Source organism: Dermacentor albipictus, chromosome 1 (genome assembly GCF_038994185.2).
Source record: "Dermacentor albipictus isolate Rhodes 1998 colony chromosome 1, USDA_Dalb.pri_finalv2, whole genome shotgun sequence".
Taxonomy (NCBI): domain Eukaryota; kingdom Metazoa; phylum Arthropoda; class Arachnida; order Ixodida; family Ixodidae; genus Dermacentor; species Dermacentor albipictus.
In genome coordinates this window covers 185,978,189-185,993,407 of record NC_091821.1, presented here as the reverse complement: position 1 = coordinate 185,993,407, position 15,219 = coordinate 185,978,189, and the positions used below count along the sequence as shown (strand labels likewise).

General features: G+C 43.2%; 1 protein-coding gene across 4 annotated transcripts in view; it reads left to right on the top strand.

Annotated features, from left to right (window-relative positions):
* Jarid2 (Jumonji, AT rich interactive domain 2) overlaps positions 1-15,219 on the top strand; it is a 101,817-nt gene that overhangs the window by 70,346 nt on the left and 16,252 nt on the right. For all 4 annotated transcript variants that reach the window (XM_065456364.2, XM_065456363.2, XM_065456361.2 and 1 more), the window contains 2 exons: positions 10,166-10,290; positions 14,336-14,501. In XM_065456364.2, the coding sequence (XP_065312436.1) occupies positions 10,166-10,290; positions 14,336-14,501 (291 nt within the window). The remainder of the gene's footprint in view (positions 1-10,165; positions 10,291-14,335; positions 14,502-15,219) is intronic.

Genomic DNA, 15,219 nt, shown 5'->3' with positions numbered 1-15,219 from the left:
GCAGTATTTATTCACTTCGCACGACAAAAGTCTGCTATTTTCATTTTCGTTTGATGTCGTGGTGCCCTTGCACCGACAACAGTGGCCTCAAACTTGCTGAAACTGCGAGCCACATTTTCAACCAGCCCCCTCTTCTCGGCAAATGCTCACATGGCAGATTTCTCGTTGGCATTGCATATTCTCCATGCACGGGCATGGCAGCGCTGCAGAAGTCACGGAGCGTCTTTTTCATTGCAGGTGCTGTTCTCGTCGGTATGATTGCATTCATGACACTGACGTAACGTGCATCTTCCGCTACTGTCAGGACTGAATCGCTCGTGCTGTCGCTTTCGGTGTCGTCCTCATCACTGTCGTTAGGCAACACTTCGGCAACGATGGCAAAACGCTGAACCTCATAGGCGACATCTTTTCGCAACTGCGCATTCCAAACACCACACACTGTAGGCAACAGCAGATGCCTGTCGCGTGCCAGCACCGTCTTCGTGCCACGTTCGTTAGCACGAACGATGTCCAATTTTTCTTCTGTGCTGAGCACCCGGTATTTTTTATCTGAGCTTTGGCATGATGCAAGTCCTAGCTTGCATGATGCCGAAATGGTGTTGATGTGGCTTCATGCGCAAACGCACAGGGCGCTTGGAGGCCGTTGTTCTGATCTCTAAGGCCTGTTGTTCTAACGGGCCACCCAATGAGGACGACGCACCGCCCGGATTGCAAGACGAAAAGTGGAAACACTACGTGCTAACCTATACGTACGCAATAAGCTGGTACGGTTTATGCGGGTACAAGACGCATAGTATTTAATGGTTGCTGAGTCAGGGATTTGACTTTACTACTTTTAACCCTTTGAAGGTTTTTGCCGTATATGTACGACGGCGGTTTTCTGTACCGCAAGGTCTTTGCCGTACGGGTGCAGTTTCAACCCTCCGTTTGAAATTTCGTGCCATAGTGATGATGCGTGCTCACTGGGAGGTGCTGCCACCTCTTAGGACTTACAATAAGCGTTTGAAATTTGTGATACCTTCTTGCGGAGATAAACAAAACTGATTTCTAGCTTCAGTGCGTTGCGCAGGCTGCAGCAACACCCCTTCTGTGGTTTCGGTTTTGCCGCGTGATCGCAACTCCCTTGGAGGGGCAGCGGAAGTTTATTTTTACCTTTACTGACGCTGCTCTGAGCTTGTTTATCACCGCCGCTCACGAGGTATTCTCGCTCTCTGCGGCAACGCGCTTACGCGGTTTCGGTTCCACCGCGTGATCGCAACGGAGTCGTGCGAAATGCGAGTTTTCTCTTTGTCGGCACTCTCTTGCAGGGCTGGCAGAAGTTGATTTCTATCTTGATTGGCGCTGCTCTTAGCTTGTTTATCACCGCCGCTCACGAAGACGCTCTGCTTGTTCTCGCTCTGCTTGTTCAGTGAGTTTCCATCGAGTTCCTCAGATGCACGGCAAAGCGGCGATATGGCCTAACGCACTGCCCGTTCTCTTGACACCGACAGCGATGACTCTTCCGACTCTGATTTTGCTCCATTCACCGAGTCTGAATTGGAAGACAGTTTTTCATCAGAAGAGGACAGCTCATCTTCGGACGACGAACTGCATTCAACCAGTTCGACCTCTGACCTCAGCGCAGCCGCAACATCTCGAAAGCGAGCAAGACGCGACGACACCCAGTGGGACACAGGTGATTTTTCACCATCTCTTTTCACTTTTAACAACTCGCAATCAGGGCAGGTTGCAGCCTCTCTGCTCCCGCCAGAAGCAAGTGAATGGGCTTATTTCCAATTGTTTTTCGATGAAGAACTTGTGTCGCTCATCGTCACCGAAATGAACAAGTATGGGAGTGAGAAAGCAGGCGCATGTCACTCCGGCGCATTGCGGCTCAGAGTCTGGGCGACCGTGGACCTCCCGGAGCTTTACTGCTTCTAGGCAATAGTGTTGCTTATGGGCCTGGTGCGGAAGAACACACTGCGGGACTATTGGTTGACGGATCCGATGCTGATGACCCCGTTCTTTTGGGAGATTTTTTCTGTGAACCGCTTTGTTCTTCTGCTGCGCGTCCTGCCCTTTAGTTCAATAACGGAGCAATCCGATCGCCTAAGGGCCATGGAGGCCATTCAGGAAAAATTTTCCAGACTTTCTTTTCCACACCAAGATTTATGCATAGATGAATCTCTGATGCCTTGGAGAGGCCGTTTTTCCTTCCTGCAGTACATACCTTCCAAAAGAAACCGGTTCGGAGTGAAGATGTTTATGATGTGTGACGTGAAAACTGGGTGTGTACTGAGGTTTCTAGTTTATACAGAAGCTACAGTTATCCTGGCCAAAAGAAAAGCTTGGTTGTGCAGGCTCTGTTGCTGACCTTCTGGCAGACTTTCTCGGAAAAGGACACTCTGTTTGTGGACAATTGGTACACAAGCCCAGTGCTCTTTGAATTTCTGCAGAGCAACAGAACAAATGCATGCGGAACTGTGCGTATCAATAGGAAGGGCCTACCCTCTTTCAAAAAGAAGTTGAAGAAGGGCGAAATACAAAGCTTCCACAAAAGCACTCTGCTTGCCTTGAAATGGCGTGACAAGCGCGAAGTCAATATGTTGACAACAATGCATGGACCGGATATGCAAGATTCCGATAAGGTGGACAGAGCGACCGGAGAAAAAAAAAAAAAAGCCTGCATGTGTACTTGAATACACAAAGAAAATGGGACTCGTCGACAGAGTACATGCAGCTGAGCTTCAGTGAAAGCATCAGGAAAACTGTGAAGTGTAACAAGAAGTTCTTTTTTCACCTGCTCAACATGACATTGCTGAACGCATTTATTCTCTACCGCGAGAGAACTGGCACCCCGGTAAAGCTTGCTGTGTTTAGAAAGAGAGTCGCTACCCAAATATTGGAACTGTGCCAAACCCAAATCGAACGACCAAGGCACGGAAGACGAACCACAGACCTCGCTGCGACTGACAGCGTGCCACTTCCCAGAGACGGTGCCTCGGACGTCTGCCCAAGGCAGCCGCACGCAGAGATGTCGTGTGTGCCAACACAACTCGTCGCTCCAAGAGGAAAACAGACACGTGTTTTAGGTGTGCAGACTGCGATAAGGCGCTGTGCGTAGACCCGTGTTTCAAAGAGTACCACCCTGTGAAATACTATTAAACATTTTGCAGTTCTGAGTGATGTCGACACCAAAGTACTGTTCGTAATTTTTTTTTACTATTTATTCCTGATTTTATACATTTTGTACATTCAAGATCTGCAATAAAGTAATTTGACCACCTGGGAAAGTTTTTTTCACAATAATTTGGCTCTCAAAGGGTTCAAACGAAACTACTGTTTGGGCGGGTAAAGTTTAACGGGGTTTTACTGTATATCATACCCCTCATACCCCTTACTGTATATCATACCCCTAGAGCGATAATGAAAGCTATATGAAACACTACCACTATTAGTTTCATGTGGCTTTTTTTTTTTTTGACCTAGTTGTTACTGAATTTTTCTTTTGTGCTTGTGGGAATAGAAGCCATCAGTTATCTGTAATGTTGTGACTTCATGTCTGACACTGATGCTGTGCCACTTCAATTAAGTGTTCTAAAAATAACTCTTTTCACTTGAGTCAAGCTGTGTTGTGGTTGCTTGTAATGAGATCTTGTATTTTAAATGAGCATTTCAAAGTGCCTGTTGCTATATTCATGTATGCAAGAGCTGACCTCCTTTATAACTGTACTAGTTGGAATGAGAGGAGTTGGTTTATACATGAACCAACTTGTCTTTTTATTAGACACCTTTATTTCTCCTTGAACATACTGAAAGTGAATTGGTAAACCTCTCTTTTGTTTAACTGACATTCACTTAGACATGTTGGCTAAAGTATGGGTACGCTGCTTTTCAAAACTAAATGGGCCTTGCAATCTGGCTGTTTTCTTTTCCTCTCTCGAGTAATTTTCGAGCCCCGAAATATGTGGCGTACTCAGCTCAAGTGCCGAAGTTGGGGCTTTCAGTAGCTGTTTGTGAATGGTAAATTTTTTAAAATAAAATTGAAAACAAGTACTAGTATTTGCAAATTATGGGCTTCAAGTATTCACATATACATGCAAAAAAAAAAACTAAATATCTTTTTATTCACAAAAAAATATGTGCACTAGAACAAGAAAAAAATGTTGATTTAGGTCCTTTAATACATGCAGTGCTTTTTCAAGTGGAAGCCCACCAGGCAGCTTGTAAATGAGCAGTAAGATAGGTCACCACAATTTAAGAGCATAACAATGACAATTAATGGAAAAAGGAACATTGCAGGATTAGATGGCCTTTAGAATGTTTTTCTGCCTAAATTCTAATGCTTGATTTAAAGTAGTAACTCATATTGTTCAGAAAATAAAATGAATATAACTACAGCATCATGCAAACATGCTGAGCTACACCAAAAGAACAAATAAAACTTTTCATTAGTCAAGGTGATATGTTTGGACCAATTTGACACACTGGAAGCTTAGGAAAATTCACTTTAGTACATCCAACTTTAGCATGACATGAATGCAGTGCTCCTTTAGAACAATATTGGGAAAACAGGCACTCATTTTCTTGCCTAACTCATAATTCACTAGCAGCATGTTTCACTTTTGCCACAAAGCTAAAAAAATTTAGCATGTTTAGATGTTTTACAATGCGCACAATGTGTTGTTGCATAGCTAGCAGATAATGCGCTGGCTGCGATGGGCCAAATGTAGCAACAGTAGCAGTGTTGCTTTATGTGCTCTAACATGTGCAGTAGATTGCATGTTTCACTAATTTTGGTACTGGTACTAACTGGTATTGGTACTGGTACTTGAGTACTGGTACTTGAGTACCAGTGTTTTCTTTCAACGAAAAAATTAAGCACATTGTGATTCACACTTTTCTCGTTAGGTGGTAGGGAAAGTCCATTTGGCGCCAAACCCGTGTATGCAATTGACAGTGATGGATTAATAAAGGGAAAATCAGACATCCACCAGTTTGTAGCAATTGCTACAAAGGTTGCTGCCACGGGTTCCTCGAAAGAAAAGCCTCACAGGTGAAGAAAAATTCGTCCTGTTTTTTTTTTTTTTTTTTCCCCTCCACCTGTGAGGCTTTTCTTTTGAGGAATCCGTGTGGGTTTCCTTTGTAGCAATTGCTACGAACTGGTGGATGTCTGATTTTCCCTTTATGAATTACTTCTCTCCACCTTGCAGGTTTCTGCAGAATTATTACGTTTCACAGTGATGGCTTATTTGCCGCTGCACTGCTCTCGTTTGAAAAATCGGGAGTTTACGTTGTGCTATTCTAGGCATTTTGCGTGAACTAAAGAAACATATGTAAATGAATATAAGACTTTGTCTTGTTAATGGTTACTGTGTTGCAACATCAACATAAATATTCTGTAATTGATTGTACTCCCAAATTTGTTTCTGTTTACTCTTTGTGGAAAGTTTAAAAGAAGCTACGCATTATCTTATTTTGGGGTTTATAAATGCCAATGAGTTTTATTTTCTGCAGTGAATTTCTATACCATTCGAGTGCTCAGCATTTTCACGTCCATGGTGCTGAGGGTATGAAAAAGTGGCACATTCTTTTCAAAGATGAGAGCTATCACACTGTCATTGTTGGCAATGGTTCAATGCTTCACTCTTGCTTCACTCTTGTACCTACCATTGCTTTGCTAACACAGCAAGCAGTAGGCAGCTAATATACAGTAAAAGCTCGTTAATTCGAATTCTGCTGAGATGCTAAGAAAATTTGAACTAATGAGAGCCAGAGAAAGAAATCACTCGGTTAAGGCGCATATATAGTCCGACGTGGTGTGAGCGCGCGTGGACACACAGTATGTCACGTTGGTGAGAACTTCTATAGGCCGAAGCATTGGTGTAGCCAACATAACCGGACCCGGCCAACGTGGCCCAATGTGCCTGATGTCCATTAGGCTCTTGCTCAATCCGCGCATTCGCCACGCCGACTGCGCAATGCATGGCACGAAAAAAAGGTGCCCATGGCGCTTTGCGACGGTCACAGGCAACCGTTCAAAGCGGCACGCTGGTTGGGGATCTTTCTGTGCATGCTCCGAATAGCCAACGGCGCGCGCGTTGAAGTCTAGAGGGAACGGCATTTCGGCTGGCTCAGCGCAAGCGCTGTAGCATGACTGGCCGCACGCGATGCACACTGATGCTCACGGCAGCAACTGGAACTACGTGCTAAAATGAACTCTCGAAACGCATCACAGCCTACTGCAACGTTGGTCTCCATTGTACTTTCGTAGACGCACCACTTGCACGCTGCTGAGTTTCACTGTACACATAAGTGGCGCCCAAACATATATCCCAGTGAAACTTTCCTTTGAGTAATAGCCACGAATCTCAAGGCTGTGCTTTTTGGTACTGCGAGTGCTGATAAAATGTCACGGCTACCGGGTTAGACATGACCTGGTGGTGTTTCTCGGCAGAACACCTCGTAGATAAAGAGCATAGCCTCCAAGATGCAACATGAAAAAAGAAAGGAAGATGCAGTTTCGCCCGAAAGGCGAAGTGTCGATTGCGGTAGCAAATTAGCAGACAGCCGCATGAAGTAAGGATAGTACTTTTATCGGCCGTATCAACTTGTAAACATTCACTTGCTAACTAAAATACTAAGCATGGTGTCAACGCACACAGCAAACATGTACACATCACACCCGATGACTACGTACACTCGCTGTCAAAACGCTGGCATGCGGAAATGCGGCAACAGCAGCAAGTGAAGTGACATTCGTGCTGTCTACCGCTTCAGCGCAAAGTAAGCGCTGAGAATACACAGCTCGCACAAAGTTACGGGACACCGATGCAACTAGACTCAGCCCCCAACGGCCGCTCGACTGCTCACATCCACGTGTGCATTTGCAGCCGGAGAAAACGCCCCCACCCCACCTCACATGGCACCTTGCAACATTGGGTGCCTCACGTGGGAGAGAAGACCGCTTGCTTCCTCTTCGCATTTGTCCCTTTCATGCGGGCGAGATTGAGCTGTGATCGACGGCTCGCCTCGCACGCTTTTACTCGCACATACAGCGTAGGGTGCATCGGTATTGCAATAAATAAATAAATGAAAAAACATGCAGTGCCGTGTCTGGCGTTTTTATCTTGGAGGTCTTGAGAGAGGGAGACAACCGACCTGCAACAGATGGCCACAGATGGAAAAAGCAAAGCTGTGCGGTGACGATCGTCGCCAACAAGCTCCCACGCACTAACTCTGCAGAGTTTAAATTATCGGTGCTGCGGATTTCAGTGTGAATTAGCGGGATACATTACATATTGCTTTCAATACATTGTTGGACGGACTGCCCTGACTACTTTGAATTATCCGAAATGTCGAATTAACGAGTTGTGAATTAACGAGCTTCTATTGTATATGCTTTTTCACATTGATGCTTTCTGCTTTGAGTCTTGTCTGAGTGTTATAGGCGAACCTCACTATACTCTGTTTCATACGTAGCGGGCAATGCTATGGAGGCTGTGAAAGTAGTGGACAAGTTTTCTTCTGCGTGTTTTGCAGTACAAGCATACAATAGAATCTCGATGATACGATCAAGCCTGATACAAAGTTTTCAAAAGACCCGGCCTAAGTCCATTAGCTTACAATGTGCTCGAATGTTCCAAAAAAAAGAAAAGCTTTTGCCTTGTGCAGTATCATGCAACTTGTCGGCCATTTTCAAACACCTTATAACTTTATTAGGAGACGGAAATCACATGTGACCCAGTCTTGCTGCGTCAGCAACATCGGTGGCATTCGCTTCCATGGGTAGCCTTATCTCTGTATTACACACCTTGTGTTGTCCTTCGGCGGCCGCATTTCGGTGGGGGCGAAATGCGAAAACACCCGTGTACTTAGATTTAGGTGCACGTTAAAGAACCCCAGGTGGTCGAAATTTCCGGAGTCCCCCACTACGGCGTGCCTCATAATCAGAAAGTGGTTTTGGCACGTAAAACCCCATAATTAAATTTTTTTGTGTGTGTTGTCCTCGGTGCTCGATGGCAATTCAAAACTTTTCTACCTTTTCACCTGTCAGATCTTATGATATGAAATAGCTTCTCTGCCCCAAAGAAAAGCAAACAGATTCCCTTATGTTGCACAAAATGCATCCTTATCACCTTCATGTAGCAGCTAGGACGCACAAATGAAAGAAACTCAAGTTAACCAGACAGATCTTGCAATGTCGGCCTTGGAACACGCAAAGTGCACAGCTCGCCGCTGCCAAAATTTGCGTGAAGCAAGCTTGCCAGTGATTAAAATTCAAATCAGCCAGTAGGAGTGTGCCACGGGATTGCAGCAATGATTCACGACGCTAGTTTTCCTTTTTCGCGCCTGCTTTTGTTGCTTTTATTTCTACATCGAGAAATACAGTACTGTGGCTGTCAGAATCTCTGATCTTGTGTTTATGGAGATACTAAGGTGGTGGCGCTACGTCAATGGAAAGCCAGGGTCACACACGATCAGCGGTGCAATAGCGCCTCCCGAAGCCCGATTTTCTTCCCGATTTTGAACACAACACACTAAGAAAGTGCAATTTTCTCAACTTCTGCTGCGTATTCCTTCCAAATATTTTGCCATGAGATAAGGGAAAGTCTTCAGAATGTGTGCATGGGGGAATCTGAAATTTGGAGCAATGCGGCTCTTTCATTGCAGCACCCGCCCTCCCACCTATAACTTTCAGATTTTTTACATTTTTGGGTTATGTGAATTTTTTCGCCATCCCGAGAGATTCATATCATCAAGATTCAACTGTGTTTGACTTGCAGCATTTTGTACTGCGTAACTGCTTCAAAGGTCATAATTAAACTTGTGGACGTAATAAGGTTTCGTGAAATTGCATATTATTTGATCTTCTTTATGCTGCCCATATGAGACACACTATGCTATAGCCACAAGAGCAAGTTGTGCATAGTTACCATGTCGCAGAAAACGTGTCGCTCCGCTTGTGCCCTGATAAGTGGGTTCAGGTATACAATGTTTTCCGTGTAATATATGCGTCATATTTTGCGACATAAAGGTAAGAGACCTAATGTTACATTATATTAGATGACGCACACCTATGCTTTTTCTGTCATACGCAGCAACGCACACTACTTTTGCTCGTGGCTACACACAGTGAGAAAAGTCCCTCAAGCATTTGTAGCATTGCCTGCTATATATGAGACAGAGTGTAGGTGTCTACGTCTGCTGCTCGTTACAGGTGAGGCATCACGGTGCTTAAAGGGGCCGTGACATGGTCATCCAACTATTTATAATTGCAACTGAGAGTCGAGGGGCCAGTATGACTTTCACACAAAAAACTGGGCTCTCGCCAAGCATTTTAAACCAAATTTTCAATTTGAAATTGCTGCATCTAAGCCGCCCCCTCTTATCTACAACAGTGCTATTTTGGCATGACTGGTGTGAAGTCAAGTTCGGGCCCCTGCTGTGCCGTCTGCTCCGAAACAATAGCAGCACCATGCCGACAAGGCACATGCCATTCCAGCAGAAACTCTCCATGCTCCACATGCTCTAGCACCCAATGGAGTAGAAAAGGCGTTGCCCTTTTATTGTGCCCGCAGTGGAGGGCAATTCTTTCATTCTCGCGGTAATGCGAGAATGGCTGCAGAAACTATCCTGGGCTAACCTCCGAGACACGCATGCAAGTACTTAACACATTGACCCCACAGAATGAACTTCATTCCTTCACCTGTGAGTGTTGCCAAACTGCTGTGCAATTCAAATACAATATATATATTTAAAAAATCAAATCTAAACGTCTTATTGAACCGAATGAGCTAAATTTTGCTAACTTGCTGTTGGACATGTTCAGTTTAACATGCAATGCATCATTCAAGCTAAAGAATTTGGTGTCCTCGCCCCTTTTAACTGATGGTATAAGGGAAAGTATGCTGCAGAACAACCTTTTCTGTTAGGTGCTTCTGACTGGGTAGTACTCGTATTGCTCCCATTGCCTTTACGCCTTTTGGTAAGCTTTCACTTGACAAATTTCATTTGCATGGTCTTATTTTACATGCATTGCTTATTTCTGGAATATTATCTGGTATTATATATATTCTGTACTATTCTGCCATACCACTGGTATGCCATATTGTGTGATTTTGCTACATTTAATCATGTTGTGAAATTGCCTTAGTATAGCAGTGTCATCCTTTATTGTGTGCAGCACATGAAAGCGAGCTGTGAACCACCGACATTCTCCTTTGAAAAATTGATCTTGGGAATTGCGACTGAACTTCGAGAGAGCCTAGAGACCTGTCGTTGGACCCTTCCACTGCTTCGAAAAATGTGGTGCGTTACACCGGTTCTGTTATGATCTAAGTAAAATGTTCGCCTTATAAGATTTCTGATATGCCCACATCTTGCAGTATAAGAATACAATAGAGTCTAAAATTACATGCATTTTCTTTGGCTATGTACTACTGCATGCTTCTGTGCAGACTCTCAGTTTATTAAAAAAATAAATATTCAAGGTAAGAAGGTAATTTTTACTGATCAAGCATTGGCAGACATGATTTGTACGATGATGGTCAATGCAATTGCTAATTTAATGGAAGTCCCCTAATTATGTTATATTTACTTTAGTGGCCATGTTGTAATTGTAAAATTGAAGTCACCAGTACTGAAAGCACATTTTTTACTAGGAATTTTGTGTGTAGTGCTAGTTTAAAGAAATACAGGCTCAGGATATGCGATGAAATGCATTGCTTCTCCTGTTTAGAGCTTTACATATTGCATTGGTCCACATATTGGAAACATATTAACTGATATATTTATTCTTGTGAAATCTTGAAGTCTGCTGGTGGTTTGTGCTTTAGCTTCTAGGATTAGCTGAGGATGCACACAAAAAATAAGCGGGACAAGAAAATAGCAAAAGTTTTGCTGAAATATAAGCATGCTGTCAGGTAACCGTCTCGTCTTGCTTTACTAAAGGAAGTACGTATCTATTTGGTGCTGTGCCAAGCCAAGATATGCCCCCCTTAAGCAAGTGTGTAAAGACTTAAAGTTAGTGCAAATAAAGTGACAACCATCAAGTATGACAATCACGTAAATTATATGTTTTGTAACTAGCAGGTTACATTACAAGGTGATCCTTGCACTGCTGTTGCATTATAGCGTGTCTTACAGTTTGAGCTCGCAAGGTCAGTCCTGATGTGGTTCTGAGCAATGTGCATATCATCGCTGCAAGGTACTGTTGTTACATTGGCTGTGTGTTACCTGGCCTGCAGTCTCTGATTACTGTTATGGCAATTAACCACATATTAACCTGTCATCTCTGGTTCAAATTTTCCTATGTCCCATGATATACATGTAATTTACTTGTGTGAAAGTTGTGCCTAAGCTGTCATTGTGACATGGTTGTTTCTCTCTGAACCTCCACAAAATATTTTTCATGCACTTGGCATATGTTATGTTCCCTCTTTGTATACAGCCATATTTCTAAATGGATTTGTCACTTCAGAATAACAGAAAACACAAGTGCAGCTATTCGTGGTGTCATAATGGAGAGGTTACAAAAAAAACTGGACTTCCGATTTATTCTGATTTGTTGCAAGACTTCGAAAGTTGCATAATTTCGGGTTATAAAGTGGCAGACAGCATCAAAGAGCCTAAACTTGAGAATTGGCAGGTTCACGTATACATTTTTTTTTTAACCTTTGGCCAAGATGATAATTATGCTTTTTATATTTGTTCCCTTGAAACAGGAAGGTGAAAAATAGTCGCCTATCCTACTTGATCAAATCAGGCTTTGCTACATCTATCGCAGTCAAGCATCTTGCCAATCTTTCCGTGATGTTTTCTTTCATCATTAAAACTTCTATCTCTGTACTGTAGAGTTACCTGTGCCCAAAACGACTCCAGTTATACCACTCTCTTCCCTCCTTTTTTTTTTCCACCCATACACTAGGTGTTTTTTGCTTATCTCGACTGCTGTACAGTGCTTTCATCCGCCTTGAATTCCAGCACTTCTGGAATGCGAACATTTTCTATGGGTCTTGCTAAATAAGGCCATTGAAAAGCCTCCTTATGTGAGCTTGAAGCATAACATTTAACAAAATACAGTTAAACCTCAATATAACGAACTTCAATATAACAATATTTTCAATATAATGAAGTATATAACTTTTCGTAACCTCTTGTCGATAGAACACCGCATATTTAGAACCTCAATATAACGAAGTGTGTTTGTATGCGGTTTCAGTGTAATGAAATTTCGGTTCCGTCACATAGGAAGGATGAGACAATAAATGAAAACTTCCACGGACGCAGATGGTCAAATGATTGAATTACAAGCAGGTGCTTGCAAACGCACCTCTCAAATGGCCCACGGCGTGATAAGAGCGACTGCCAAAGTCGGGTTGCATCATGTTCTGCATAAAGTCCAAGTGTGATGAGTGCCTATCACGCCCCACGCACTTTGTGCTTTAGGTTAGGTGCGAGTGAAAGTGCGAGGGTCAGACAAGATAATGGCTTCACGAGTGCCACCTTCCCGCACGAGCAGAGGGAAAGAGGGGGAGGTGAGCGGGTTCGCCGTAACGTGATCAACTGCGCTCGAGGGAGGGGGCAGGGTGTGTAAGTTGGCACGCGTGGTGATCTCTGACGCGCCTCTCGACTGTGGCTGCGCATGGCTGTAAGTGCAGCTGAGCGCATACCCAGTCGCATGCCCTGCTTTAGAGGTAATCTGCTGCTCCGCGAAGAGAGGGCGTGCCGAGACAGCGTAGCACCATGTAAACTGTCTTCCCGCGCGTTTAGTATTGAAGTTCGCGTAATATTGAGTTTCGGTGACCCGTAGTAGCGAGATGCTGACGAAGTATTTACTCCCCGCTGCCGGCGCTTTTCATGAGAGCGTCGTCCTAGTGCGGGCGACGCTATCAGTCGCGGGGGCAGAGTGCACATGAAAGCGTTACAGGCTGCACTTAATTCGGACTGCCTATGTGAAGATATCGTCAACGTGGTATGAAACCGTATCATTAATTCCCGACTCCCAAATTCATCAAAATGAATTGATTTCTCTTTCAAATTTGCTTCTTTTTTTTTTAGTGCTTGATAATTCGGAAAATTCTGCGGCCTCTTTCCGTGTAAGAAAAATCGATGGGCGACTGTGCTTATTTGCATCAACTTTCAATAGAATGCAATTTTGATATAACAAAGCAAATTGGTGATTTTGCCGACTTCGTTATATTGAGGTTTAACTGTATTACATTTTTTACATCATATTATTGATGTGAGCAAAATATAATACCTAACTTACACATTATTAATCTAAAAAAGGAAAGTAAAATAAAAAGTGACACTGAAATTCATCAGTTTCAGTTTCACCATGTAGGGTGTACATTACATTTTAGTCTGTAACTTTTTAACAACATAAGGTAGAGGCATGATTATTTTTTCTATATGTAGATAAGTGTGTGGGGTTGCACAAAAACAAAAGATAAAAATGCAATATTTTCAAGTGTGTCCTCATACTTTGATCAGCCTAAACTTAGTGTTTATTTTTAGTGTCTCTTTAAGGTATAGGGGTGACTGGTTAAGGGGGGAGAGGGGGGCAGTTTGTTTAAAAAACTTCTGTGCGCGCCTACATGTTGAACAACTTACTTATGTGACCAAAATTTAATGTCTGAAGACAGCATGTCAAAATGTCTTTTTAGAGATCCTAATGGCCCCATGACAGTTTGGTGTAGATGTACTTACGGTGCGCATGCGACCTTTAAAGTTTTTCTTTGTAGCTTCATGCTACTTTCAGGTTGTGCTAGTCGTTTAATTTGGTAAACCTTCGATCTCATTTTGGTTGAATAATAGCGGGCACTTGTATGTCGCAGCCTGTTTAGATAGTATGTGCGGCCTCGTCAAAATGTATGAGAAAAAACTTTGGCCTTGTTATTTTATCCCTTAATGCCAATGACGAGGAAACTCCTCACTGAGCGTCCTCTGGTGCCTATGAGAGTTAAGTTGCCGTGAACTTTTCACAATTTTTGCTGATGTGTATCAGGTGCAGTTTCACGTAATTTTGACAAATAAATAATACACAATGGCATTGCTGTATATTTTTTCTAAACAAGACTAGTAAAAATGCAATAGGCATTCCTGGTATCATAATTTTTTAGAAAAAATTGCCACAATATATCCAGGCCTTACCAAATCCTCCACATTAAAAAACAAAATGTTTTTTAAATTTATCACGGCAGTTAAGGGGTTAATTTCACACATAGTCGTTCCAGGGCATATTATGGAGCTACGGGCATTTGTATTGCAAGTTTAATACTTTTTAAAATTTGCTATTGAAGCTCTTGAGAGGAGGAAAATGCATGCCATGTTTTTTGTGTTTTGCATGCAGTGAAAACGAACAAAGGTATCGTACCCAGCTTGTGGAGATGGGTCTGAAGACATTTGAGCGCCTTCGCTTTGATGAAGCGGCAGACCCAAGAAAAGCAAAGCGGCCGAGGCTACGACCTGACAATCACGAGTGTGACTTTTGCCGCATCAGCTGTCATGTCTCCATGGTACGTGTTTCCGTCCTTATTCAAAGCTTACACGAATATCTTGTCTCTGTTAATTAGGTAGCTGTCAACTTCACATTGTGTTGGGTTTGTTGTTTTTTCATTATGCAATACCATTGCTAAGGGATGGTACACAAGGCGAAGTCTGTACTATAACTGAAGCTTCGTATTATGATATGCATCTGTATAAATGTTTTCAGCAGTATCAAAACACATCTTTGTCTATTTCAATACTGTTGTGAATATCTATTCAGACACACATCAAAACAAAGCTTGAATTGTTAGTTCAGCCCCATGTGTGGCCTGCGTCTCGTGTCCCGTTGCCTAGCGCTTGTATTGCATAATGTCGACTTCAGTAACGGTACTAAGCCTCCATCCTTCAAATGGAGCCTTTGTATGTGCGCAAATTTCAGTGCGGCTTCGGACGTAAAGCTTTACACTAGCATGATCATGTCTACTTTCTTATGTCCACCTGCGGGTTGAAAGCTTCTCCCAGTAGTCTCCAATTACCTTTGTCTTGTGCTAGGTAATTCCAAGTTGTGCTCACAAATTTCTTAATTTCATCCCCCAGCTAATTCTCTCCCGTCCTTGACTGTGCTTCTCATCGCTTGAAACCGATTGTGTAACTCGTAATAGACCACCAGTGGCCTGGCCAGGTCCATTTTTTTCTTTTCATATCAACTAGAATATCGGCTACCCCCATTTTCTCTCTGATCCACCC